General features: G+C 46.6%; 1 protein-coding gene across 1 annotated transcript in view; it reads right to left on the bottom strand.

Annotated features, from left to right (window-relative positions):
* Positions 1-26,467, bottom strand: part of CHL1 (cell adhesion molecule L1 like) — a 216,737-nt gene that overhangs the window by 6,357 nt on the left and 183,913 nt on the right. Inside the window, exons 18-25 of the mRNA XM_056852239.1 lie at positions 25,920-25,990; positions 23,226-23,448; positions 18,977-19,092; positions 18,648-18,852; positions 15,593-15,715; positions 13,432-13,611; positions 6,567-6,728; positions 4,031-4,162 (exon numbers count right to left, since the gene is read on the bottom strand). Coding sequence (XP_056708217.1) covers positions 4,031-4,162; positions 6,567-6,728; positions 13,432-13,611; positions 15,593-15,715; positions 18,648-18,852; positions 18,977-19,092; positions 23,226-23,448; positions 25,920-25,990 — 1,212 coding nt within the window. The remainder of the gene's footprint in view (positions 1-4,030; positions 4,163-6,566; positions 6,729-13,431; positions 13,612-15,592; positions 15,716-18,647; positions 18,853-18,976; positions 19,093-23,225; positions 23,449-25,919; positions 25,991-26,467) is intronic.

Here is a 26,467-nt window from a genome sequence, read left to right as displayed (position 1 = left end):
TTCATTGGCAGCTGTGCCATTTACAGCTCAACCTTTCCATGTAACTCTGAAATTGTGAATGCCATTTTTATTGGAAAAAGGGATTTACTTCCATGCCTATTAAAGCAAAAATTGAAGCTCTTCTGCTCCAAATTAGCATTATTATAAAACACAAATTTGGAGGCCCTGATAAGGTACAAACGAAATTGATGCTCTGCATGGAGTGAATTGCAACAGCAATCAATGAAGCAGGCTTCTTTCTGTCTAAGTGGGGTGTGAAACCTGGATCTAATGATAATAATTAAATGGGAACTTGTGCCATGCTGAGAAAAGAGGGCAAAATAGAACATAGCCAGTGTGATGTAGTGGTTAAGAGCGGTGGACTCTAATCTGGAGAACCGGGTGGGATTCCCCACTCCTCCACATGAGCGGTGGACTCTAATCTGGTGAACTGGGTTGGTTTCCCCACTCCTACACATGAAGCCAGCTGGGTGACCTTGGGTTAGTCACAGTTCTCTTAAGAGCTCTCTCAGCCCCACCTACCTCATGGGATGTCTGTTGAGGGGAGGGGGAGGGAAGGCGATTGTAAGCCAGTTTGATTCTTCTTTATGTGGTAGAGAAAGTTGGCATGTAAAAACCAACTCTTCTTTGTCTTTTCAAGTAGTGCCAATGGAAGCTGTTGCACCGCCACAGGGATCACGCTCAGCAACTCACAAAAACATGATATGTTTAGGTTCCTTGTGGTGGAGCATAGCATGGATCCTAAAACTCAGTCATGTGAACTACTGTGTCAGCATAGCAGATGAATGACAAGATCAAACTGGAGAATGATGTTTACCGTATATACTCGGGTATAAGCCGACCCGAGTATAAGCCGACCCCCCCAAACTTGAGGCCAGAAAAGGGAATTTCTTATTGACCCGTGTATAAGCCGAGGGTCAATAAGAAATTCCCTTTTCTGGTAAAGCTGCGCTCTAAAATGGCGGCCGCCATTTTAGAGCGCAGGGAAGATCTTGCCCCTGCCCCAGGTCGCCCTCCCGCCGGCCTCCCGGGACCTCCCAACCCACCCCAACCCACCCCGACCCCAATGCCATTCAAGGGGGGAGGGGGAAGAGCCCCTGAACCCCCTACTCACCAGGAGAGTCAGCGGCGGCGGCAGCGGCGCAGCCTTCCCGGCCCTGCAGGAGGCCGCTGCCGGCCGGAGGAACACTCGCGGGCCCGGCGGCGGGGGGGGCGGCGGCGGCGAGGCCTGCCTGCTCCCAGGCAGGCCCCGCTGGCCGCTCCCAGGCCGCAGGAAGGCGAGCGGGGAGGCGGCGGGGGCGGCGGCGAGGCCTGCCTGGGAGCAGGCAGGCCCCGCTGGCCACTCCCAGGCGAGCGGGCCGGCGGAGGGGGGGGGGCGGCGGGGGCGGCGGGGGGGGGGCAGCAGCGAGGCCTGCCTGCTCCCAGGCAGGCCCCGCTGGCCGCTCCCAGGCCGCAGGAAGGCGAGCGGGGAGGCGGCGGCGAGGCCTGCCTGGGAGCAGGCAGGCCCCGCTGGCCGCTCCCAGGCGAGCGGGCCGGCGGTGGGGGGGGGGCGGCGGGGGCGGCGGGGGGGGCGGCGGCGAGGCCTGCCTGCTCCCAGGCAGGCCCCGCTGGCCGCTCCCAGGCCGCAGGAAGGCGAGCGGGGAGGCGGCGGCGAGGCCTGCCTGGGAGCAGGCAGGCCCCGCTGGCCGCTCCCAGGCCGCAGGAAGGCGAGCGGGGAGGCGGCGGCGAGGCCTGCCTGGGAGCAGGCAGGCCCCGCTGGCCGCTCCCAGGCGAGCGGGCCGGCGGTGGGGGGGGGGGGCGGCGGGGGCGGCGGGGGGGGCGGCGGCGAGGCCTGCCTGCTCCCAGGCAGGCCCCGCTGGCCGCTCCCAGGCCGCAGGAAGGCGAGCGGGGAGGCGGCGGCGAGGCCTGCCTGGGAGCAGGCAGGCCCCGCTGGCCGCTCCCAGGCCGCAGGAAGGCGAGCGGGGAGGCGGCGGGGGCGGCGGCGAGGCCTGCCTGGGAGCAGGCAGGCCCCGCTGGCCACTCCCAGGCGAGCGGGCCGGCGGAGGGGGGGGGCGGCGGGGGCGGCGGGGGGGGGGGCAGCAGCGAGGCCTGCCTGCTCCCAGGCAGGCCCCGCTGGCCGCTCCCAGGCCGCAGGAAGGCGAGCGGGGAGGCGGCGGCGAGGCCTGCCTGGGAGCAGGCAGGCCCCGCTGGCCGCTCCCAGGCGAGCGGGCCGGCGGTGGGGGGGGGGGCGGCGGGGGGCGGCGGGGGGGGCGGCGGCGAGGCCTGCCTGCTCCCAGGCAGGCCCCGCTGGCCGCTCCCAGGCCGCAGGAAGGCGAGCGGGGAGGCGGCGGCGAGGCCTGCCTGGGAGCAGGCAGGCCCCGCTGGCCGCTCCCAGGCCGCAGGAAGGCGAGCGGGGAGGCGGCGGCGAGGCCTGCCTGGGAGCAGGCAGGCCCCGCTGGCCGCTCCCAGGCGAGCGGGCCGGCGGTGGGGGGGGGGGGCGGCGGGGGGCGGCGGGGGGGGCGGCGGCGAGGCCTGCCTGCTCCCAGGCAGGCCCCGCTGGCCGCTCCCAGGCCGCAGGAAGGCGAGCGGGGAGGCGGCGGCGAGGCCTGCCTGGGAGCAGGCAGGCCCCGCTGGCCGCTCCCAGGCCGCAGGAAGGCGAGCGGGGAGGCGGCGGCGAGGCCTGCCTGGGAGCAGGCAGGCCCCGCTGGCCGCTCCCAGGCGAGCGGGCCGGCGGTGGGGGGGGGGGCGGCGGGGGCGGCGGGGGGGGCGGCGGCGAGGCCTGCCTGCTCCCAGGCAGGCCCCGCTGGCCGCTCCCAGGCCGCAGGAAGGCGAGCGGGGAGGCGGCGGCGAGGCCTGCCTGGGAGCAGGCAGGCCCCGCTGGCCGCTCCCAGGCGAGCGGGCCGGCGGTGGGGGGGGGGGGGCGGCGGGGGCGGCGGGGGGGGCGGCGGCGAGGCCTGCCTGCTCCCAGGCAGGCCCCGCTGGCCGCTCCCAGGCCGCAGGAAGGCGAGCGGGGAGGCGGCGGCGAGGCCTGCCTGGGAGCAGGCAGGCCCCGCTGGCCGCTCCCAGGCGAGCGGGCCGGCGGTGGGGGGGGGGCGGCGGGGGCGGCGGGGGGGGCGGCGGCGAGGCCTGCCTGCTCCCAGGCAGGCCCCGCTGGCCGCTCCCAGGCCGCAGGAAGGCGAGCGGGGAGGTGGCGGGGGCGGCGGCGAGGCCTGCCTGGGAGCAGGCAGGCCCCGCTGGCCGCTCCTAGGTGAGCGGGCCGGCGGCGGGGGGGGGGGCGGTGGGGGCGGCGGCGGGGGGGGGGGGCGGCGGTGAGGCCTGCCTGCTCCCAGGCAGGCCCCGCTGGCCGCTCCCAGGCCGCGGGAAGGCGAGCGGGCCGGCAGCGAAGGATGGCGGCAATGGTAAGTTTTCCTCCTCCCTCCTCCCTCCTCCCCTACCCTACCGTATTGACCCGCGTATAAGCCCAGTTGGCTTTTTTCAGCCCTTTTTTTGGGCTGAAAAACTCGGCTTATACGCGAGTATATACGGTAATTGCTGGAATGAAGAGTGGTCTGGGCACACAGGAGATACAGGTATAGATACAGGTCTCCTGTGTTGAGCATCTAAAATTATGAAACATCACTTTACATGGAAATAGTCCTTTAAGGATTAGGACAAACATTTCAAAACCATGAAAAGATGAAAAAGAAAGCTTCAGGGCACTATGGAATGGATAAAATAACTCCAAGGAGACAGAAAGGTAAGATCTTATTTTGGTGACATACCTCTTTGACAGATTTATGAAACTAGATGTGCCATAATATACAAACAGGAACAGAGATTTAAAGGTGTGAATGATCCAGTTGTGTCCCTGACAGTTCAAAACAGCGTCATTAAAATCAAAAGGGTCAATTGTGCACTGCGCTTAGGGCATCTCTGCATGGCAAGCTTTACCCATTGCTAAGATCAGGATATATTGTAGGAACTAGTGGCAATTTGTGCACTTCAATACATTGCCTATTAATTCAGAAGCTGTTAAAGTGCAATCGGTTTTCACAGCAGAAGTTTCCGTTACCTGAATATTTCCCTCCTTTGTTTCTTTTAACAAAACAGACTGTGAGTAGCAATAAGGTGAGCAATGCAATGGCGCCCATCAGTCCAATAAACCAGCCTTGTGTAGAGATTCGTTCATAAATCCCAGCGTAAGCTTTGAAAGAGGAGGGAAAGAGATAGTGTAAGAACATCCAAGTAGTGGCAGTTTATATTTAAAGCCCATTATTGCATTATTATTATTTTTTTAAAAAAACATAGCATTTGTTCTCTCAAGTAGAATTAATTCTAGCATTCCAAAAACAGGGGAATAACACTGATATTAAAAAGGCAAAGGAACACACACTACTGAGATTTGGAATGGGAATTCCGAGGTCGGTTTTGATTAAATAGGATTCATGCCAAATAAGAGAGTCAATACAGAACTCTGGAAAGCCCATCATGCAAAAAGCAGTTTTGGGGATAGAGACAGGGGTTTAAAAGTGTACAGAACACATGCAAGCGCTCAGCTAGCTGCATTTCAGATGCACGAGGGGAGAGACCTACCCTCCTTGTGGTGACATAGTGATATAACCTGCAGATGATACACATTGGGCAGTTTTGCAGTTATCTCTCTTTACTCCTCGAAGGCAAAACAATGTACAAAACTGGATTTTCAAATAAGTCTGCAACCCTCAAACCAGTCAGTTTAGAGGAAGAATACAGTAGTTCTGCAGGCTACTTTGGCAAGAGCAGTCCAAAGGAATGTGTGTCAGGGGGCAGCTCTCTAGGACAGCTACAGGTGCACAGAGAATTGGGAGTTCAAGTAAAATATTAGAGAACTGCTGAGGAAAATCCTTTAGGGTTTTGCGCCACTACTCTGCTTAGAAACTGGCACGGAGCCCACATAAAAGTTCTGTGGATGGATTTCCATCTGCAGAGGAATGATGTCCAACTTCCCTTCTCTCGCTGCAGCCCCAAGGCCCCCACCAAATGCTGTTCCTGGGAGACAAGGGAGCCTGTCAGTTAATAGCAGTTAAGGAGAGAGGGAGGTTTGGCCATTTATGCATGGCTGTTTCCTCGAGGTCACCCCACCGACTACTTCAGGGCTTTGCCTTGATTATGTATGCATTTTCCGACCAACAGAGGTTGCCTCACTCTCCCCTTGCATTTCCATGCGCTTTGCCTGAGTTTTCTGGATGCTGGCTAAACATGTATCCACAAAACGCGGGCAAAATGTGGGGAGAGTGAGGCAACCTCTGATTGTTTGAAAATGCATGCGTAATGCATAATTGCAGCAAAGCCCCGAAGAAGTTGGTGGGGTGACTGCGAGGAAACAGCTATGCATAAATAGCCATGGTGTGAGTGGGTGAATCAAAAAAATACCCCCCCTTGTGAATGTGGACATTTTAGGTAGGATACAATCCTCTGTCTGGCTAGAGTGAAGAAATGATAAAATATCAACAGCAGTCCATGGGGGTAATGTTTACATCCTCAGAAAGCCTTGTTAAAGCAATCCAATATATCTTTCCTCTGTTGCCTTATTCATGGGCAGAATCCATGCCCCAAAGTCCTATGAAGCTAAAAGCAGAGGGCATATGCAAACAACAACAACAATAAAAAACTCTTTGGCTCACTGCTTCATGTCTGCCTTCAGTCACTAAAGGGGAAGTACAGCTGTTTGTATGAAAGGACCGATCTGTATAATGGAATAATATTGTTTCCCCTCTGAGTCCTGCTTCTGAGAAAGTGTGCTGTTGGGCTTCCTGCTTTCTCTCTAAGCTTTGTCTGGACCAAGAGCTTTCCCCCATTTCCAAGATTGAATATGGGACATCTGATGTTCCCCATAAGATTGTTGTAAAATGGGGGACTTCGTTTTGATGGTTTCTGGCTTTTTCCTCTTTTCCATCTTCACTATGGTATCATAATCTACTTTGTCAGGATGCACTCCTACATGTCATTCCAGTATCCTACTAAACTCACTAGTTTGCATGTCTCTTCCACTTCTCTTCTTTGAAGAAAAAAAGCAACAGGAGGAAGAGTCAGATATCTCATCAGTAGATCCCTGGCCCAGAGATGTTTTCTGCCTCCGGGTTTTCTACCATGGCAATGAGATGTTGTATATTGACTTAATTTTTTATGTGCAAGGATGTTTGAGGCTATTACTTGCTCTGTCTCTAGTCACCTGAGCATGCATCTAGCTAGTATAAATAAATCAAGAGAATGTGGTAGAAACAGACTGGTCAGAGCCACACCTGCTTATGTTGTGGAGGGTCTGGGAAGTCCTGAGATTCAGCATTTGAAACAATTAGTGGAAGGTTGTATGCCCATGTTCAGACCTAGCTTTAGCAGAAATCTTCAAGAGAGGTTTCAGGTCTATGACTCTGAGGACTCTGACACAGTTTGACAACTGTGTCTTTAGGAAGACTTGCTACTATTGAAATCAATGGCAAAACCTTGATTTCAACGGCCGTGTATTCAGGTCTTCCAAACACAATGCTATCTGATAACACAACACAAAATGATTAACTTGCTTTAAATATAATGTCCATCTTAGTGGGCTTTAGAATTGTGATTCTCACCTCTCCCCCTCGTTTCAATTACATCTGCGGAAATGCTATTATTATCAACCCAGTTCTTAGTCACTAGTCGAACTGTGTGTGCAGTTCCAGGCTCAAGAGCCTCAAGAGGCTGAGTCTTTGGGGTGGGTTTTACTGCTTCAGAAATCTTCCCGACAGCTTTACCTATGGAATGTACAGAGTCAAGTCATATACATGAATTGAGTTAGGGGCTTGGAAGGCAGATAAACAAATTCTTTCAGGAAAAAAAATCCGTTCATATCCTACCAAAATGAACATTAATAAGCTCAGCATTTTCCTTCACAGAATTAGGTATGCAATTACCAAAATTATCATAATACTGAAATGTTAAAAAAAATGGGAAGATGGTCAATGTAAGTCATCTTCCTAGCACACTTTATTTGTAAATAATTTTAGAATGTTTCCCAATGTGGAGGACTACTGTTGTTCCTAGTATGCAAGATGGCAGCAGGAGCTCAGAGATTGCGACCTATCCAAAGCTACTTCAATACTAGAGATCACAGCTGAAGTCAAATCTCCCAGGTCGAAGTCCAACTAGCCTTTAGATGGGACATTCTATGTCCATTATGAGCAGGGTATCTAGAGCTCATTAATTCATACATATAGCAGAGCCAGCAAACTGTTAAAGGAATTCACACGTCTGATGCCGAAGCAATGATCATTAGTTTTGAAACTGGAAAGCAAGCAAACAGAAGCTTTGAGAAATTAGCACTCACAAGCCAACTAAAGGGAAAGAGAAAAGATTGAAAGGAACATAGTCAGCAGTGACAGAAAATGATACATTTCTCCAAAACAACTATCCATCAATTACAATCAGTGCTTTACCATGGGATCCTAAGCCCTGAACTGGTAATGGGCTTAAGATCACGATGAAACTTGATGCTGGTGTAACTCTGAGTTACAGTGCCATATCCCAAAGATATACCAAGAGAATGTGGTAGAAACAGACTGGTCAGAGCCACATCTGCTTATGTTGTGGAGGGTCTGGCCATATCCCAAAGATGTGCCACCAGCAATTTGTGCCAGCATCGTAGGCATGCCATGGGTGCATTGAGTCTCACTCATCTTCCTAATCCTCCAGCCATGGATACTGCCCTTATGCCAGTGAAAACCCTGGAGTAGACCATTGATGCCAATACAAGCAGGAAAAAAAGATTCTCCCCTCCAGCCCTGGCCCCACTCCCAGGTCAGGGTACAGCTTAGGATACCAACTAGGCATTCAGAGAATCACACACATCTATACCCCATCACAGTGCCCATAGTACCATGTAAACCTCAGCAAAAGCACAGGAAGCTCCCACCTTGGTGTTTGGAAATAATGTTTTCAAATAGCGCAGGCAAATGCCCAAAGGAAAGACCAACCCTTGCTTCATCCCACAAATAGCTAACACTCTGCTGTCATCCCAGACAGGTACAACTAACCCCGTGCCTTTTCATGCCTACAGCAACTAGCAGGCGAACTTATGAGTGGTGCGGCCCCTCTCCAGCAATGTAATGACCGCCAGAGATGCACTTACATCACTCCTTGTGCTCCCAGAAGTGGAACTATCATGTTGCCAGGGGGATGGTTTAACCAGAGCTTTGCCCAAATGGCAGAGCATCCCCAGGATCCCTTGCAGACACATTGATGTCACTTCCGAGTATATGGGGAGTGATGTTAGTTTATTAAGACTAGGTTTGCCAAACTCCAGGTAATCTCCTGGGATTACAACTGATAGAAAATACCCACTTTGGAAGGTGGACTCTATGGCATTATACTCCACTGAAGTCCCCCCCCCCTCAAACCAAAGCTGGTCAGGCCAATACTTGGATGTATTTTCCAGAGTGGGAAGAGGAGCTCTGGCAGGCACCTCTGCTCCCAGATACCCTGTGGCAGTCACCCCTCCATGACTGCTGTCACCCCTGATCAGTGTGCTTAGACCAAGGCCTATCTGTAGTGAGGGAGTGAACTTCAACCTTGACTGGGGCCACCCAAGGACATCCATCTCACAATGTAGTGTGCACCCTTTTCCCATTCCCCAACACAGAACACCCAGGGATATGGCTGTAGGAAAGCCCACATACCTATTTATTTGCTGAGACAATTTCTATACTGCCTCTCCATAGTCTGCTTGAGGTCTTACAAGTGAAACATAATAAGAACATAAACACCATAAAAGCTGTAACAACTGATAAACAATTTAAAAACTCAGTAAAAAACAAAAACAAAAAACAGTTGCTTTACAGATAGGGTTGCCAGGTACCTCTTCGCCACCGGCGAGAAGTTTTTGGGGTGGAGCCTGAGGAGGGTGGGATTTGGGGAGGGGAGGGACTTCAATGCCATAGAGTCCAATTGTCAAAGCAGCCATTTTCTCCAGGTGAACTGATCTCTATCAGCTAGATATCTGTTTGTTTGTTTGTTTATATTTTAGATTTATATCTCGCCCCTCCCCCCACTACATATGTTGTAATAGGTGATCTCCAGCTTGCACCTGGAGGCTGGCAACCCTACTTGCAGGACCACTTCACAGGAAACTCTCACATCAGGTAACAGTGGGCAAGAGCTGAAGCCAGCCACCCTCCCCATGCCCAGTCTTGACTGGACTGTGTATTGTGGTAGACCTCCCTGTGGGCCTGCACATGGAGCCTGTAGCTATGACAATCAAGGAGAAGACTTATTCATTAGCCTGTTTTTTGCCTTCCTGCCATTCAACAAAGACCTTTTGCCTTAGCTTCAGTCCCAACCAGATGAAAAGTAGATTGTGAAGACATGCCACTAATATTAAGTTAGAAGTATAACTGTTACAGGAGGAGCCCCATGGCGCAGAGTGTTAAGCTGCAGTACTGCAGTCAAAAGCTCTGCTCACGACCTGAGTTCAATCCCGACGGACGTCGGTTTCAGGTAGCTGGCTCAAGGTTGACTCAGCCTTCCATCCTTCCGAGGTCGGTAAAATGAGTACCCAGCTTGCTGGGGGTAAAGGGGTTATGACTGGGGAAGGCACTGGCAAACCACCCCGCAAACAAAGTCAGCCTTGGAAATGTCGGGATGTGACATCACCCCATGGGTCAGGAATGACCCGGTGCTTGCACAGGGGACCTTTACCTTTACCTTTTTATAACTGTTACATTTTCCATAACATTTATGTGGTATACATCATGCACCATGGAACAACTGGCATCCTTTTCTGTCATTCTATGGCTTTGTAATTGGGTTTGGGTTTAATAAGAAGGCCATGTTGAAATTCAAAATGTATATTCTCTGGGAGATCAGGTGTCCAGTTATCGATAATGTAATCTTAATGTAATGTAATCTTCTGAGTGTAATCTGGGCAATAATTCCCTTTCAATTATATATCGCCTGCACTGTTCAGCCATATATAAGTACATATAGCAGGGAGAAGAGTTGGTAACTGAGTGTGCTAACTGTGATTAAAAAAGAAATAGAGAATCCTGAAAAACAGAGGCAAAGACAAACTGGTAAGAAAATATTAATGGGCCATCTACTGAAAGGTCAGGGCTGTAGGAATTAGCTTTTTTTAAAAAAATTGAAAGCAGTTAAGTAAAATTTTTTAATATATAGAAGGAGAGAAGCAATAATAAAATAAAGAGACCACTGGCATTCCTCATCTTTCTACTGTGCCAAGGGACTCACATGAACGTTAAACACAACTCCAATTTCAGAAGATTTCTCTTGGGTTTGAAGATTTATGAGAACTTATGATACTGGGGAAGAATGGCATAATCCTTCCCCAAAGATGGATTGTTTTGCTATTTCCCCCTAAAGTAAGTGTGTCTGTTATGAAACACACTTATCACAAAATGCTGGCAACATTATATTTGGGTAATAACTTAATGCGAGAAATGGAAAGTCAAATAGAGATGTGTGCCCCCAAAGAATGGCTGTTAACCCCTTAGCAATATGCAATATAATTAGCAATAACTTCTGGCCAAGTATCCCCCAGGATATCTCAGTCTGAGCAAAGCCACCCCTAACATAAGCCACCCCTAACATTCTAGGCAGACTTACTCATTTTGTGAATGTCACCTGTAACCAAGGCTTTCGCAATTGCCCCTAACAAAATAGAGTTTAAGTGACTGCAACAGCAGAAAAAACGTGTTGCCACAATCATGAAAATTGCCACTATGGTTTGCCCAGATAACACATTACATTCTACATGGGAATCCACCCTTGGAATGAACGGTGCATACTTCATCCCCCTGCCCCCACAAAAGCCAAATGTCTGAACCAGCTTACAAGCAAGACCTATTACATGCAATTTTTGACACTCCTCCTAAACCACTGGACATGCTTTAAGATAGACCTGGTTCATTCCTAATCCACTGATGCCACCGGAACACGCAGAAACCATGCCACCAAGCTCATCTTTCCTTCTTGAATTAGTGGTTTACTCCCAATCCTCCATCTTTGTTGCCCAATTTTGAAAGGTCACCTTGTCCAGCCTCTTGGGCAAACACCCTGCCATTGTATACCGTGTTTCATGTAGGTTGACCTACCCAGTCCAAACTAAAAGGGGCCATAACCAATGTGTGCTGCACAATGGTGATTGCAGATCAAATGTAGTTATCAGAGATAGCTTAAGGAAGGCAAGCCCAGCAAAACCCGGAAATGTCAGTCATTCAGTATCAGTAGATAGTCTGACGCTGTTCAACAGGATATAAATATTATGTACAAAACATCACGGTCTGACATTTAAAGATATTATGTCTTCAAGATGGTTATTTTATTCAGTGTAAACCAACATTGATGAGAGTATCATAGTATGGATTTTTTTTTCACCCTAACACCGTTATATCACATGCAAATCAGGGAATCTATTAGGTACAAGAAAATATTTGACTGCTCTATGTTAACACTGTTACTGTATGCTACCCACATCTTCAGCTTATCTCATTCCTTTTGGCAAATTGGTGTGTCAATTTCACTTATTTTTACTGACGAATAGCTAGTTGGCTCATCAGTGACAAGGCTGGAGTTGCAGATTGGCCAAGCCATTCATTCGATTGTGTTATAGCTGAGTGAGACAGATGTAATTGTATTAGTGGGGGCTTTAGTTTGGAAGTTTGAAAGATCAGCTTGTAAGTCACTGAACATTACAATTAAGAGATTGCCTCCAAAATTCACACCTCTTATGCTTGGAAGTAATGAATGTAAGCAACTGTTCACCAATGGGAAGGTGGACAGTTCTACCTTCGTCCATTTGGGTCCTGTCCTTTCTGCCTTCTTCCATCCAGCTGATGGGTAAGAAAAAGAATTCTCTTTTCCCCCTCTCAGCCTGGCCTCCTTCACCAGCATTTCAATAGCATTCACAGTGCATCCAGGATTCCTTGGCAAACAAAATGCTTGGAAGGTATCACCGCAGGATGAAAGGGAAAGAAGAAAAGGAAGGAGGGGCGTTCCAAGTCATTCTAGGCTTGAAAGGGGGCTTAGATAAAGCCCTTAGATATTTGACAAATATTGAACTTCCGCCATAAAACATTGGAGAAGGAAATACTTCTTCACTCAACAGTCATTAATCTGTGGAATTCACTGCCAGGGGAGGGAGTGATGCCCATGAACTTTGCGGGGGGGGGGGGCTAGGCTAATTCATGGTGGAGGGGTCCATCAATGGCTACTAGCAATGGTGACTGAAGAAAGCCTCCAGGCAGCAAACCTCTGAATACTAGTGCTGCGATGAGGAGACGGGGAGGGCCTTGGCCTCTATGCCCTGTTTATCCTCCAGGGCAAATGGTTGGTGCTGTGTGAAAAAGGCTGCTGGACTAGAAGGACCACTGTCTGATCCAGAAGATACTTCTCACGTTCTTATTTTCTAAGGAGGGAATTACAGCTGCAGGAGTGGTTGGGTTGCTTGAAAATGGGCTTAGCCAAACCTATGGTAGTGCTGATCTGCCTGTAGGAAGTATTCTTTGGTTTGATACAGTTTTATATTTGATTTTTGCAAGCCAATAACAGCGAGCTGCTCAAGCTCTTTGAGATCCATGGGCTTATGCATGCTTAACTATATGTTGGATCCTGTTTAACTTCAGTCAAGCCTATTCATTCATTTGTCCCTTGAACAGTTTGGATGTACAAATTCACCGCTTTAACTTCTTTCTGTTTTGCATGTGAACCTTTTCGTTTTGTCCATTCAGCTTGCTGTCGTTCTCCTCTCGCCTGTTTCTTTTAAATCATTTATACGCCATTGGTAGGAAAATACTGAAAATTGCATAAATTAAACTGGAAGGAAACAGCATAAGGAAACAAAGTGGCATGAGATAAAAACAAATGGGTGTGAATAACAAAAAGAAGGAACAAAACCCAAAGAAGAATGTTCTAGCCAAGAAAAAAGAGATTAAACATTCGATAATATCCTTAGTCATCAGCTTCTGAAATATTCACTGTGGAGCAGCTTCATGCTGTGCTGTTCCATGTAAAATGTTCAAGGCTTTATCAACCCCCCTCCCCAAAGGGTGACATGAAATATTCAAATGGATTCATCTGAAACCCAAGGGTACCTAAATGAAAAGCTTCACAAATTGAGTGACTGTACCATAAACCCATTTCTTCAGAGAATTATCACAGGAAGCAATTTTGCAGATACTTCAGAATGAAATCGCAGGACAAAATGTTAGAGCCACAACATTCTCGCCAGACGATTGGGACTGTGAAGCTCTCTGAAACCTTAAATGTCAGCCTTTTCGGGCTTTGCATGGCTCTGTCTGAGCTGTGATTAACATCCGGGACATGGACAAAAAACAAAGGGAATTCTTTGCTTAGCCAGTCAGCAAAAAGTGTCCCTCAATGAAAATGCAAATTACAGTGGTGAAAATCAAGCACATGATCATTTGCTGCAGCCCTACTTTAACTTACTGCCTTCGGTTATCGTTATTCCTTCTTCTGTGATAGGTTTCCCGCAGCCTTGTAGAGTACAGGCCTTTACATAGAACTTATACTTTGTGCTGGCGCTCAGATTGGAAAGCCTCAAGCTGAATGACAAAGGGTTGGTAATATTGACTTCATGCAAGGGCCCGATATCATCCGTTTCATTTACTGAAAAGAAGCAAAGAATGGGACTCAGTTAAGAATGGCACCTCAGAGTGGCTTGATGAGGGGCAAACATGGCTCATATATCTGGTCCCTGATCCAAGAATGCATGGCTAAAGAAAAGGTCATTACACTGCTAAGGACACATTAGGGAAGACTTTATATGACGTTCAGCTAAATCTCATTGAAAGAATAAAAATCTGGTGCAGACTTTGTTTTTATCAAGACCAAGAAAAAGCAAGTGATAACACAGCGTACAAATTTGTCTAATAAAAATAACCAGCCTGAATGCCAAAGCCTTGATCCCCTTAGCACAGTATTAATTTAGCTTGATTAAGTGTTCTACTACCACCAAACTGGGCCCATGTGTCAAATCAATTGTGTGTCTGTTGGTGGGGAAGAAAAGTGTAAAATAGGACAGAAAAAATTAAGGCCGCTAGGCCCCCTACTATAGCAGGAAGCCTCCCACTAATAAGCCTTATATGCCCATCACCTCTCACAGCAGCAGGAGAGGGGGGAAACGTGAGGTTGGCTGTGTCACTATATCACTTCCTGGAGAAATGCAAAAATGATGTAGGGTAGCTCTAGGAATCACTGAAAAATCTATAGTTTTATATATTGATGTACAGATACTAGCAACATTGTTTCTCCCATGTCCCCGACCCCGTCCTAACCCTGTTGCCAGCTGTGTTGGCCCATGGAAAATCCCAAACAAAAAACAAAATCCATGTTAATAACTTTTATTTAGCCCAACCAAAATGACACAAAACATTGTGCAACCTTTCAAGCCCACCCAAACTCTTCTTCAGGCCAAATGGTACAAAATTTTTGTATTGATGGGAGCATTGGCTGCATATGGCTGCATATGCTCCGCCACAATCATATTATGGCCCTAATCAAAATCTGAAGCTATTCTCTACAGTATCAGAGGTGCATGCCCATTATATTAGATGCTGTGCAACACAGGCAGGATGCTGCTGCAGTCACCTTGTCTGTAGACTTCCTAGAGGCACCTGGTTGGCCACTGTGTGAACCAACTGCTGGACTTGATGGGCCTTGGTCTGATCCAGCATGGCTTACGTTCTTATTTTAACTGGAGATTCTAGGAATTGAAATTGGGCCCTTCTGCATGCAACCAAAGGCTCTCCCACTGAGCCACAGCTCCTTCTCTAATTAGTGGTGATGAACTTGTTTTGGCCACCATGCTATGTATCTTAAGTCAGTACAGGTAGCCATGATGGGTACAAATTCACACCTTTGCAGCATTTCACCTGCACCTCCTTTTGGGTGTGTTTTCTATTAGAGTAAATTTGGAACTTCACAGTTTTAAAATAACTGTGCTCACCAGTTTAGCATCAAGTTTAGCATTCTATTGAATACATGCTGAGTAAGACTGCCGGTCTAACAAGGTCAGTGTTGTCTACTCTAATTGGAAGTAGTTCTCCGAGATCTTGGGTACAGGTTTTTTCACATCACCTACTAGTAGGGTTGCCAGGTACTAGCTGGAGATCTCCTGCTGTTTCAACTGATCTCCAGACAATACAGATCGGTTCACCTGGAGAAAATGGCCACTTTGGCAATTGGTCTCTATGGCATTGAAGTCCCTCCCCTCCCCAAACCCCTGCCCTCCTCAGGTTCCACCCCAAAAAACCTCCTGCAGGTGACAAAGAGGGTCCTGGCAACCCTACCTACTACCTGATCCTTTTAACTGGAGAAGCTGGGGCCTGAACCTGAAACCTTCTGCATGCAATGCAAATGCTCTACCCTTGAGCCATGACTGTTAAACCTTTACAAGATAGAAACAGATGTAACTGTAGCCAACTATGAATTTAGTGAGGGCCAGAGAAACATATTGTAATTATACCTGAGAAATGTGGGTTCAAATACCAGGATAGGCATTGGCTGCTAGACTGGTCTTTCCAATCTGCAAAATAAATCATGTGTTGCACCTTCAAGCTTTTTTTAATACATCCATTTGTTTACTTACTTATCTGGTATTGTAAAATGTATCCAGTGACAATTCCATTTGGTTTCTTTGGTGGCCCCCATGACAGTGTAACTGAATCTTTATCAAAGTTTAATATCTTTAGGAAATGTGGTTTTTCAGGAACTGTAAAATAAAAAAAAGTATTATGCTGGCTCATTCTATTTTACCTCTGGAAGCATGCAATATCTTTCTGCTACCCTCTTTGGGCCCATTAGCCAACCTTTTTTTTATGGGCTGCCTGCCGTGTTCCATTTCTAGATTTTCTCCACATCTTCCTGAAGTGTTGTGCTGTTTCAGCTGACTCTCATTACCATACACCATATAGCAATTTGTACATCTACACACACATAGTACTGGCATTAACTGTGCTTGCATTCAAATGTCATGAACAAATCACGATTTCATGAGGGTAGGATAAGACTATAAACACTACGGATTACACACATTTCACCACAAATGCATTCAACAGTTGAACTATAGCAGGTATTGATCAGACGTGAGCTGATCACCTGATCTGTTTGGTTTATGCCAAATGTCCACAAATAGCTGCCAATGTAGTTTGCATTGGTTTTTTTGCAAAGATGCACAAAGATGCTGCCAGTTCAAACCAAACAGCACCTATTACTGTCATTACTGGAGGGCAGGATTGTATTAAAACATGGCATGTAATTATGACTGATTTGCAGGATTTGTGTTTGATTTTTCTATTTAGAAAATATCTGCTGGGTCCAGCAGTCATGTAACATGGATGGAGTGGGGAGTAATCAGACTTCATCGGAATGCAGATTTTTTTTTAATTGCACTGTACTGCATGGTTAGGAAGGAAGGAAACGAAAATGGGTTTAAATTATGGGTGGAAAGGTACCAGCTGGATATTGGGGGGATTTATAGTAAGAGTTGTTCAGCAGTGGAGTCAGCTGCCTAGGGAGGTGGTGAGCTCCCCTTCACTGGCAGTCTTCAAGCAGTGGCAGGGCAAACACTTGTCAGGGATGCTTTAGGCTGGTCCTATATTGACAAGGAGGTGGGACTTAGGCTTGCCAGGTCCCCCCTTGCCATCGGCAGGAGCTCGGGGGGGGCATTTGTGAGTGCACACCATGCACATGCAATAATGTCCCTTCCAGGGTCAACCCAGAAGTGACAGGGATGCTGTAGCACGTCCCTCAAAAACACTCTATGGAAACCATAGAGTTTTCAGAGGAATATGCTAGACCATCCCCATCACTTCTGGGAGTCTTTGGAGGACTGTGTTAGAGCGTCCCCATCAAACCCAGAAGTGACAGGGATGCTCTAGCATATTCCTCCAAAACTATACAGTTTCCATGGAGGTTTTTTGAGGGATATGCTAGAACGTCTCTGTTGCTTCTGGGTTTACCTCAGAAGGGACATTATTATGCCATGCCATGCCACACCGCGCGCATGTGAGGATTATCCGCACCCCCTCTAGCTGGCCTGCTTTCCCCACCAGCGGGCAGGCCTGTTAATTGACAGGCAATTGCCCACCATTAACAAGTGCCTTGTAACCTTAGTTGGACTCGATGGACTGTATGACCTTTTCCAAACTCTATGATTCTATTAACTGTCTAAACAGTCATGAGCAGGACAACAAACAGTTGAACTAATCATCAAACAATCACGCCCCTGTTCGGTGCTGGCTAAGAGGAGATAAGCCAAACTGGTGGGTATTCAAGCACCCCTAGTAACCCCAGGCTTCCTCTCAATACGTGCTACACTGAGATGGAAGTCTTCAGTTGAACTACAATTTGCCGTAGCATCCAAAATGTGATGGTTTTATCCTGATTTAGAATTCCAATCCATAGGAAAGAAGCAAACTGCCTCTTTTCATTACAGTGCCCAGGTTTGGACATCACCATTAATTGTGGTTACATTGGTTTGTTGACCAGTAAATGCTCCACCTCTGTTCAGCCAAGCAGAGGAGGGAGCTCAAGAGTTTGAGGGCTTCAGGTTAATCACAAACAAATTCTGTCTGTTTGAAGCTATTGAAAACCGTCAGGAATGAAGTACCATTGGCAGGACCACAATGGAGGAACAGGCCAAGAAATACAACTCTCACCAGCCTCCCGGAAACCTTACTCACATATTCCTGAATTTCAGAGATCTTAAAGCAAACACTAACTCCCATGTTCATCCACCTTTTAATGTAATATAGAAGAACATTCCACTTTCAGCTGGTACATGTTATGACCTTTTCCCATAACACCGTGAGTTTGCCTCAGGTTTCCAAGCTTCCACAAAACCCAAATGGTTTTGACATTTTCTGTCCTGTACACATTTGTTTTCTAACTCATTCTCTCTTATGCAGCCAACTGGTTAATTCATCCAGTTCTTTGTATGAAGAATTACTTACAGGGTTGCATATAGGCCTCAGATAAGAACTTGCAAGAACTACTGAAACAACAAGGGACTCACATTTCCTCTTCATATTTCATTCTAACATCTGAAAGAGGTACATGCATCTCCACCCCAGGTCACCCCCCACACACACACACACACATACATGCCACCACTGGACTGAGATTGAATCCCGCATGTCTGTTTCACTAACTCTGGCATTTTCTTGTCGGGCAAGAAGATTCCCACCAATGCAAAATGCTCTTGTGCTGGAGGAAAGTGCCAAAGTTAGCCTAAGATGTCTGCGGGATCTAACCCAGTGTGGGGGGCTGCACTGATGCTTCTCTGTTCCCTTCTTAAAGGTTTCGAGGGAAGGAGAACTACACAAAATATATCTGTATCATGCACAATAGCAATAATTTTGTGAAGCCTAGAGCACAATTGCAGTGATTGCATATGCAAAGCTGGTAATCATTCATCTGTATTCATCAGTCCAGCTGTGCAGAAAGAAGTTTTGATAAGTAAAACAACGGACACAGAAACATGAAATCAGTCTAAAGACGTATACTTGATAGCTCCGACTGATAACGCCCAGTCATGGAGAGAAATGACTAGCACATAATAAGCACAGCTGCAGTGAAGAAACATACTTATGGAAATGGGCTATTCCCCCCTCCCTTCACCTGCATAATTTCTCCTTTCTTACCTCCCTCGGGGGTTTGGAAATCATATGCAAGGCTTTCTGGTCCAGCCCCTTTGGAATTAAAAGCCAAAACAGTTAAGCGATATTCACTAAATGGCTCCAGACCAGGAATCATTCCATCATTTCGGTCTGCATTAAACATCAGGGAACGTTTCTCGGGATGATGGTTTTTCCCATCCAGGCGGCTTCTTGTTTTCCACCAGCTGACCTGTAGTGAGAAGGTCAGTTCTGTTAAAATGAACTCACAAGACAGAGAATAACCGTGATCCATATTCTACAACAATACTTTGCTGGGAATCCCAAAAGCACAGTAAAGAAATAAAAATAAATACCTTATAACCTCTCAGGTGCCCATGAACTCTGTCCTTTGGAATTGTAGACCAGATGGCTTTAGCCAGAGTACTGTTGATGACTTGCACAATAACGTTGGATGGTGCTGCTTCTGGAACTAGAGACAAGGAAGATGATGTAGATGTGTTAGTTATTGTATTTGGTGAAGTTAATTTTGAAGTTAAGCTCATCTGAACGAACGGCTTAAAATTATGAGTGACCACACAATTTTGGGAGGAACATTTTGAAAAGGGAGTGGGATTGGCACGGCAGATTCTCAGACCCTAGTTCTTAAAGTGGGCTGGTGGCAAATTTTGCTATCACCAATATCAATCCTTCCATTTGTCTCAAGGGTGTTAACGGGGGGGGGGGGGGTCCAGGTTTTGCACCACAGCCTCAAGTGAGTGACCCTAATTCAGGGGTCTGCACCCTTTTTGAGCCTGTATGCACATTTGGAATTCTGACATAGTGTAGTGGGGACAGCCACAAAATGGCTGCCATAAAATGACTGTGGCAGGAGGTGGAACTAGCTACAAAATGGTTGTCCCAGCTTACCTTCAGTCACAAAGTAAAGAGCCTTGTGCTGTGGTGGCAGCTGCTGCCAAAGCAACATTTTTAAAAATCTGCACAGCCTATCAAATCTCCAATGGCTAATCAGAAGACCTCCTGGCAAAAGTCCCACCCTGGTCTCTCCCACTTTTTAAAAACACGTGGCAGCAGAAAAGGTGTCAGTGGGTGTTATGTTAGGGACCTCTGACTTAGGGTTGCCAGCTCCAGGTTGGGAAATACCTGGAGATTTAAGGGGGGGCTGAGGAGGGCGTGGTTTGGGGAGGGGAGGGACATCAATGCCATAGAGTCCCATTGCCAAAGCGGCCATTTTCTCAAGGTGAACTGATCTCTATCGGCTGGAGATCAGTTGTAATAGCAGGAGATCTCCAGCTATACCTGGAGGCTGGCAACCCTACTCTGACTAGTTTAAAATATTAGATGTGATCTATTTAAAAGCTACCTTAAGTTTCCATCAAATCTCTCATATGAACAAATTAAACAGCTGCCATGAGCAGGTGAGGCAGAATTAGGGTTGCCAACTGCCTGGTAGTAGCAGGAGATCTTCTGCTAATTCAACTGATCTCCAGCCAATAGAGATCAGATCACCTGGAGAAAAATGGCCGCTTTGGCAATTGAACTCTATGGCATTGAAGTCCCTCCCCTCCCCTAACCCCACCCCCAAAAATCTCCCGCCGGTTGAGAAGAGGGACCTGGCAACCCTAGGCAGAATATAAATGTATTAAATAAACTTGTATTAATAAACCTTATATATTATTATACCTTAAAGAGGTCTGCAGGGCTTGCAAGGCAGAATTATTCCACCAGGCCAACAACTGGGGGCAGCCGTAAGTTGTCCATCGGTGCTGGCCTCCCCATCCCTCCCACCACCTTCTGATTATTTTGTGGGGTTTGGCTGCTTGACCAAGTCTATTACTTGAATGAGCACCATAGTAGTATATTTATTTTTACATTCATTTATATTTATACGTAGATTGATGATGACTGTTGCTGTTTTAAATTGGAAGTGTTATGGTTTTATATTGTTTTAAAGTGTTGTTACCTGCCCTGAGCCCGGCCAGGCATGAGGACGGGCTATAAATTTAAATAAACAAATAAATAGAAATTAAGAAACTGTACCTGGAACAGAAAAAAATAGGCCTAGGGTTGCCAGGTCCCTCTTCTCAACCAGCGGGTGATTTGGGGGGGGCGTAGCCTGAAGAGGGTGGGGTTTGGGGAGGGGAGGGACTTCAGTGCCATAGAGTTCAATTGCCAAAACGGCCATTTTTCTCCAGGTGATCTGATCTCTATCGGCTGGAGATCAGTTGAATTAGCAGGAGATCTCCTGCTACTACCTGGCAGTTGGCAACCCTAAATAGGCCACAGAGTGTGAATCAAGTGCTCACCCAATGTTCAGTGAAATCGAGGCAACATGCTTACCAAGTAAGAGTGAGCTTAGTAGATCTTCCAAGTAAATTCACATAGGATTGGTATGAGCGGTCGATACTTCTACAGAACTGAACTGAATGTTCAGGTTGAACATTTTTGATGCAAAACATGGCAGAAAAGGGGCTGGAATATTACCTGAAACACCTCCTTTATTGAAGCTCACTGCTGCAGTTGCTGACCCAATTTTTATTGTTTTAAAATTATATCTCTCCCTACTAATAGGAATGCACTCTCTGGATTTGTTCTGTTTGTCCTCAACAATGCCCCATTTAATTGGCTGCATGATTCTAACCAGGGCTGACCCTGCTTAGCTGCCGAGATCTGATGAGATTGGGCTATACCATGCTGCCTTCCCAGCCTATTTGGGGTATAGACTGCAGGTATCTTTTAGCAGACAAGAGGGATTGTTCAGGGATTTCATTTTCACTGGTATGCTTTAAACTGTGATTTGTAAGCTGCCTTGAGCCAAGAGGAAAGGTGGGGCTCTCAGTACTTGAATAAAACAAAACAGAAGGAGTTGGGGGCAGGTTCATCCTTTCAGCTCTCATATTTGTCTACGGGGATCCCCGCAGCCTCTAGCATTATCTTTCAGGGGTCTTAGGGGGTAGCTGAAGGCAAAGGTGAGGAACACTCAATTGACAGGGCTCAATCAAATGTACTGGTGTGGAGCCTAGATTTTTTATTTGTTTGTTTAGTGAAAGGCAGAGTCTCCCATTGTAAATAGAGTCTAGGGTTGTTGTCATTGTTTTTAAGAATATATACCCAGCATTCTGAGTCCTCTGCAGTTGACCCTTACCTTTTAGATTATTGGAGCCATCTTTAGCCTTCCGAAACCATGTTGCTGTCTTATGATTTTTATCCACGTAAGTGTAAATATGAATTGTGTTAAACAATTTGGTAATCCACTTGTTGTTATAATCTCAATTACCTGCTGATAAGATATACTGAATTGTGCCTATGCTATTCACACCAAAGACTTTCAGGTGTCCCGTTCTAAATGGCTACAGTGGGGTTTCCTCTTTCCTGAGTTCTAATCCTTAAATCCTTGAAAGCTGCTTGGAAAAAGAAAACCTGTTTGAAAACGAATTTGATTCCAAGCATTGCAGCAGGAGGCCTATAATCTTCCTTTCTCTATATCTCCATTTTCTAAACACGATAGGAGACAGGAAGCTAAAACAGCACTGTAACAACAGCTTTCTGGAAAAGACAGTTGTCCAATTTTCTCAACAGGGATTCAGCGGTTTTTCAGTCTTTCATACTTTATACAGGAAACAATTGCTTCCCGATATGACTGTTTACTGCAGTTATTTTATTACATCTTTATTTTCCTGTATGCTTATATTAAAATCCAACACTGTTGTTTATGTCAGAAGTGCTTTTAATGGGAGAGCAGAAGGAAGGATTTTAGGGATGAGTTCATTTTTGCAGGACTCTAAAGTGAGGATAGATAATTGGTTGGAGATGGAACTTGATCCTGAGTAGAAGATACCATTCCTCACTCCTCTGGTGTTGTGTTGAACTCATAAAAGACTGAGGAAAGAAGGCAATGGGTCACTGAGTTTCTTATGAAGCTTAGAAGGTCTGGACCAGGGGAGACACAAGGAAACCTAGAATTCAGTGCAATTATGAGCATGTGTGGGGTCTATTAGGATATGCTTTTACAGCAGTTCTGAATAGAAGGAATTTCTTCCTAACATTCTCCTATCGTTAAAGAGTTTTTATGAATATAACCAAATGAAACAAGATTCTAAAGGAGTCTTTAGAATCATTGTTACTGGGATTATGAACAGAGAAAAGCCACCACATGAAAACTTTTCCTCATCTCTCGCCAAAAAAAAAATTTTTTTTTGCGGGGGGGGGGGGGGAAGACTGCATGTATTAAGATGCTTTTGTTTCCCTGCATATTCCTGCATAGTGGCATTTAAATAAATGTCTTTATCAGTTTGACCACCCTGATCTGGATGGCCCAGGCTAGCCTGATCTCGTCAGACCTCAGAAGCTAAGCAGGGTCAGCCCTGGTTAGTATTTGGCTGGGAGACCACCAAGGGATACCACAGTTGCTATGCAGAGGAAAGCACTGGCAAACCACCTCTGTTAGTCTCTTGCCTTGAAAACCCCATAAGGGGTCACCATAAGTCGGCTGCAACTTGACGGCACTTTACACACACACACACATCAGTTTGACCCCCTGTTTCATCATTCAGCTTGAAAACCACCCACAGAACAGTTTGTGGAATAGTGGCTACTGTTACTTACTGTCCTCGCTTGAATAGCCAGTTATGACAACGGGTTCAGGGCCAGACCCAAGACTGTTCACCGCCTGGACTTTGATATCATATGGGATAAAGGTTGGGGTGTTCTTCAGTATCAAGGAATGCTTTTTCACCGTTTCTTCATTCCAGTCAGTCTCAAGGCCCTGTCGTCGCCAACTTACTTTGTACTCCATCCCCGGTCCGTTTTGCTCCATGGGCTTCAGGGGCTACAAATTGAAGTCACAATGAGATGACATTGCTGTGGTAATGACAAAGCTGTGGCTAAACAGACAAATGATTGCATAGTTCGGTAGGATCCAATTCTGTAAAAGAAAACTTGGGACTATTTTCCAAAGATAATTTTAAGGTAACTGAAAGGAAGAAGACATTGTGGCTTTAAACAAAGCAAAACACATAAGTAACTGAACAGATGAATCGAAAGCACTCATATTATTTAATCATATAATTTAATGTATTGGCAGCAAGCTTGCTGTTTGCTTTACAACGAAAATTAACTCACGTGAAAAATGTATGATCTTTATTGTGGTTACATTATGCTGGTTTGCGCTTTAATGTTCCGTAGCAGGTTTGACCATTAAAACATAACTTTAAAAGCCTTTAGGGTATTAAATGTTCAACAAAAAAACATCCTAATTTATGTCTGGATAACTTAATGGATAATACTAATACTATTTTTATGACTTGTTTGAGGCATTTGCCTAGCGGATTCATTTATACAACAGCAATAGCCAGCACCAGTAGCTGGCACACGCGTGTCTAACAGCTTTGTTTAATACACCTATTGTAACTGGTCACTTGTTATCACCCCTGAAGAGGGTTGATAACAACATGGATGAATATTTCAAGCTCTAGAGAGGCTGTAAAAGTTATGTGCTGCATGCCAGTAACACCTGATGTGTTTCCTAAGAGCAACCATAAAGTTGGGCAGAAAATATGAGGTTATCCTTACAACAATTCTGTGAAGCAGTTTTGGCTCAGAGACAGCAAACAGGGCCAAGTTCACCCACTGAATTTCATGTCTTTTGGAGATCTGGACCAGTTTCAGAGACAGAGGAATAGTAGTAAACAAATTATAAACCCCACCATATATGGATTAATGATATGGGGTTTAGTAAACAGTAAGTTCTTTGGTGTGCAATGGGGCTTACTCTCAAAGGCAATAACTGGTTCACTTCAAACATAACACAAAGCCATGGCTTATAACTATGGATATTCTATGAAATCAGGATGTGGTGCTCAGACAATAATTCAAATACTGGTTTGCCTCAACAAATGCAGGTTTCATTGCTTTCTCTCTCCATCCCTCTTGCAGAAACCTGACTGGTATTGTGGCTTTCTTTGTCAAAAGGGCAGTGAAGGAACAAGCTGGGATTAAATCAGAATGTGCAAGTTCATATATTAAGCAAAACCATATAGGGTTGCCAGGTCCAGGTTGGGAAACTCCTAGAGATTTGAGGGTGGTGTCTAAGGAGGACAGGGACCTCAGTGGGGTACGTCACACCCTCCAAAACATCTCTCCAAAACATCCATTTTCTCCTGGGGAACTGATCTCTATAGTTTGAAGATGAACTGTAATTGCCGACCCAGGGCCAAGCGTGAAATGATGACGAGACAAGCAACCTATTCGTAGTTTAACACATGATTAACTATAACGTATAAACAACACACTTATAATTGGAACAAGATTTTATTTGGAGAAAAAAAATGGCCACAACTTGAATTGGCAACAGCTGAAAGATGCATTGGTGCAGCATGTGGGCTGGAGCAGTGATGTAATTCGACCCCAATGCTCCAGATGTCATCCTATTCCCAGCATGCCAGCTGGAGTAGCATAGGGATGGTGGTACAATGGTTTCACCTGGGCATGGGCCACTTGGTGATACCCCTGCCACTTGAGAGGAGGCTGTTTCGGACAGCTCCCCAAGCTGGGCATGTCTCCACCGAAGCCTCTCCCAAAATCCCTTAATGGGATCCCCTGAACCGGGGAAAGGGGAGTGCAGGCTGATTTCCCCCAAAAACGGATTCCAGCCCCATACTAAACACTGCCAAAGTTGTGACAAATTAGCAAGAACTCATAAAAAATGAACATGGGGGGGGGAGGCAAAACCTGTGGTGAACTGAAGAGGAGGCAGCAATGTGCCTCCTTAAATATCCTTAAGATGGACTGGAGAGAAAAACCTTCCCTCCGACATCTGTCTAAGCTTCCTGGCCCCACCCCAGCCTTCTCCGGAGAGGCTCATTTTGAGCCTCCAGAGAGCAGGCTGATTGGCCATATGAGCTGGCCAACTGAGCCCCAGCAAGCAGAGGAGTAAAGAAGTGAAACGCGTGGAAGCCAGCCGGTTCCACAGGCTTCCTGGTCCTACTCCAACCAGCCTGGATCAGCAAAACAGGCTCTGGGTAAGTCCCAGATCCCTAGCTTCCGGGGGATCCCCAGGTCCCACTTGGAGGCTAGCATCCTTAAAATCATAGTTAATGCTAATTGTGGTTAATAAACCAGGCCCTGTTTTGATGTACCCTAACAAGCCATCGTTTGAAGTCTTCCAACCTAAGCAACTTTCTTCCAACTTATGGGGCTCCTCTTCCAGAAAAAGAAGGCTCTTTGGCTGGAGAAAGGCTTGTAACTTTGCTGAACAGAGTAGTAGGGTACTTGTGTTCCCAAGTATTAAAAAGGAATTACCTCCCATTTCATGATCATCTCATGGGGTTCAGAAGCTTCAACTCGAATGTTTTCTGGGTTCTTGTCTGGAGCTGTGCATAAGAAATAAACAAGACAAAAATACAATGAGACAATCTATTAGTTAACCATTGTTTTATTTTCCCCCACATACCTTTCTCCTTTACAGAATAGCCAGCTAAATGTGATAAATCCTGTATTAACATTCTCCCTAACGGTTTGAGTTGATCTGACATGATAATTGTTCAGCATGTTTCCACGGTAGTAACTTTAACACCCAAATGTGATGCATCTTTTTGTGGTGCTTCTCAGACCATTATGAGAACCTGGGACCACTTCTTGTGAGGTGAACTTGTGACACTAATATAAAAAGGTGCAACAACAAAATAACATGCAAGGTATATATGGTTTCAGCCATTTTAGTTAAAATGATCAGATAAAAACTAAGTGGTAGTTGAAAGCACCAGATGTTAATGGGAAGGTTCTAAGGAGACAGCCTTATGGGACTCGCAAAACAGAAGGTATATTATTAGTATGAGGCACAGTACCGT

This window comes from Euleptes europaea, chromosome 1 (genome assembly GCF_029931775.1).
Source record: "Euleptes europaea isolate rEulEur1 chromosome 1, rEulEur1.hap1, whole genome shotgun sequence".
In the NCBI taxonomy this organism is placed as follows: Eukaryota; Metazoa; Chordata; class Lepidosauria; order Squamata; family Sphaerodactylidae; genus Euleptes; species Euleptes europaea.
Note: the sequence above shows the minus strand (reverse complement) of the source record. Positions and strands in the feature narration are given on the sequence as shown.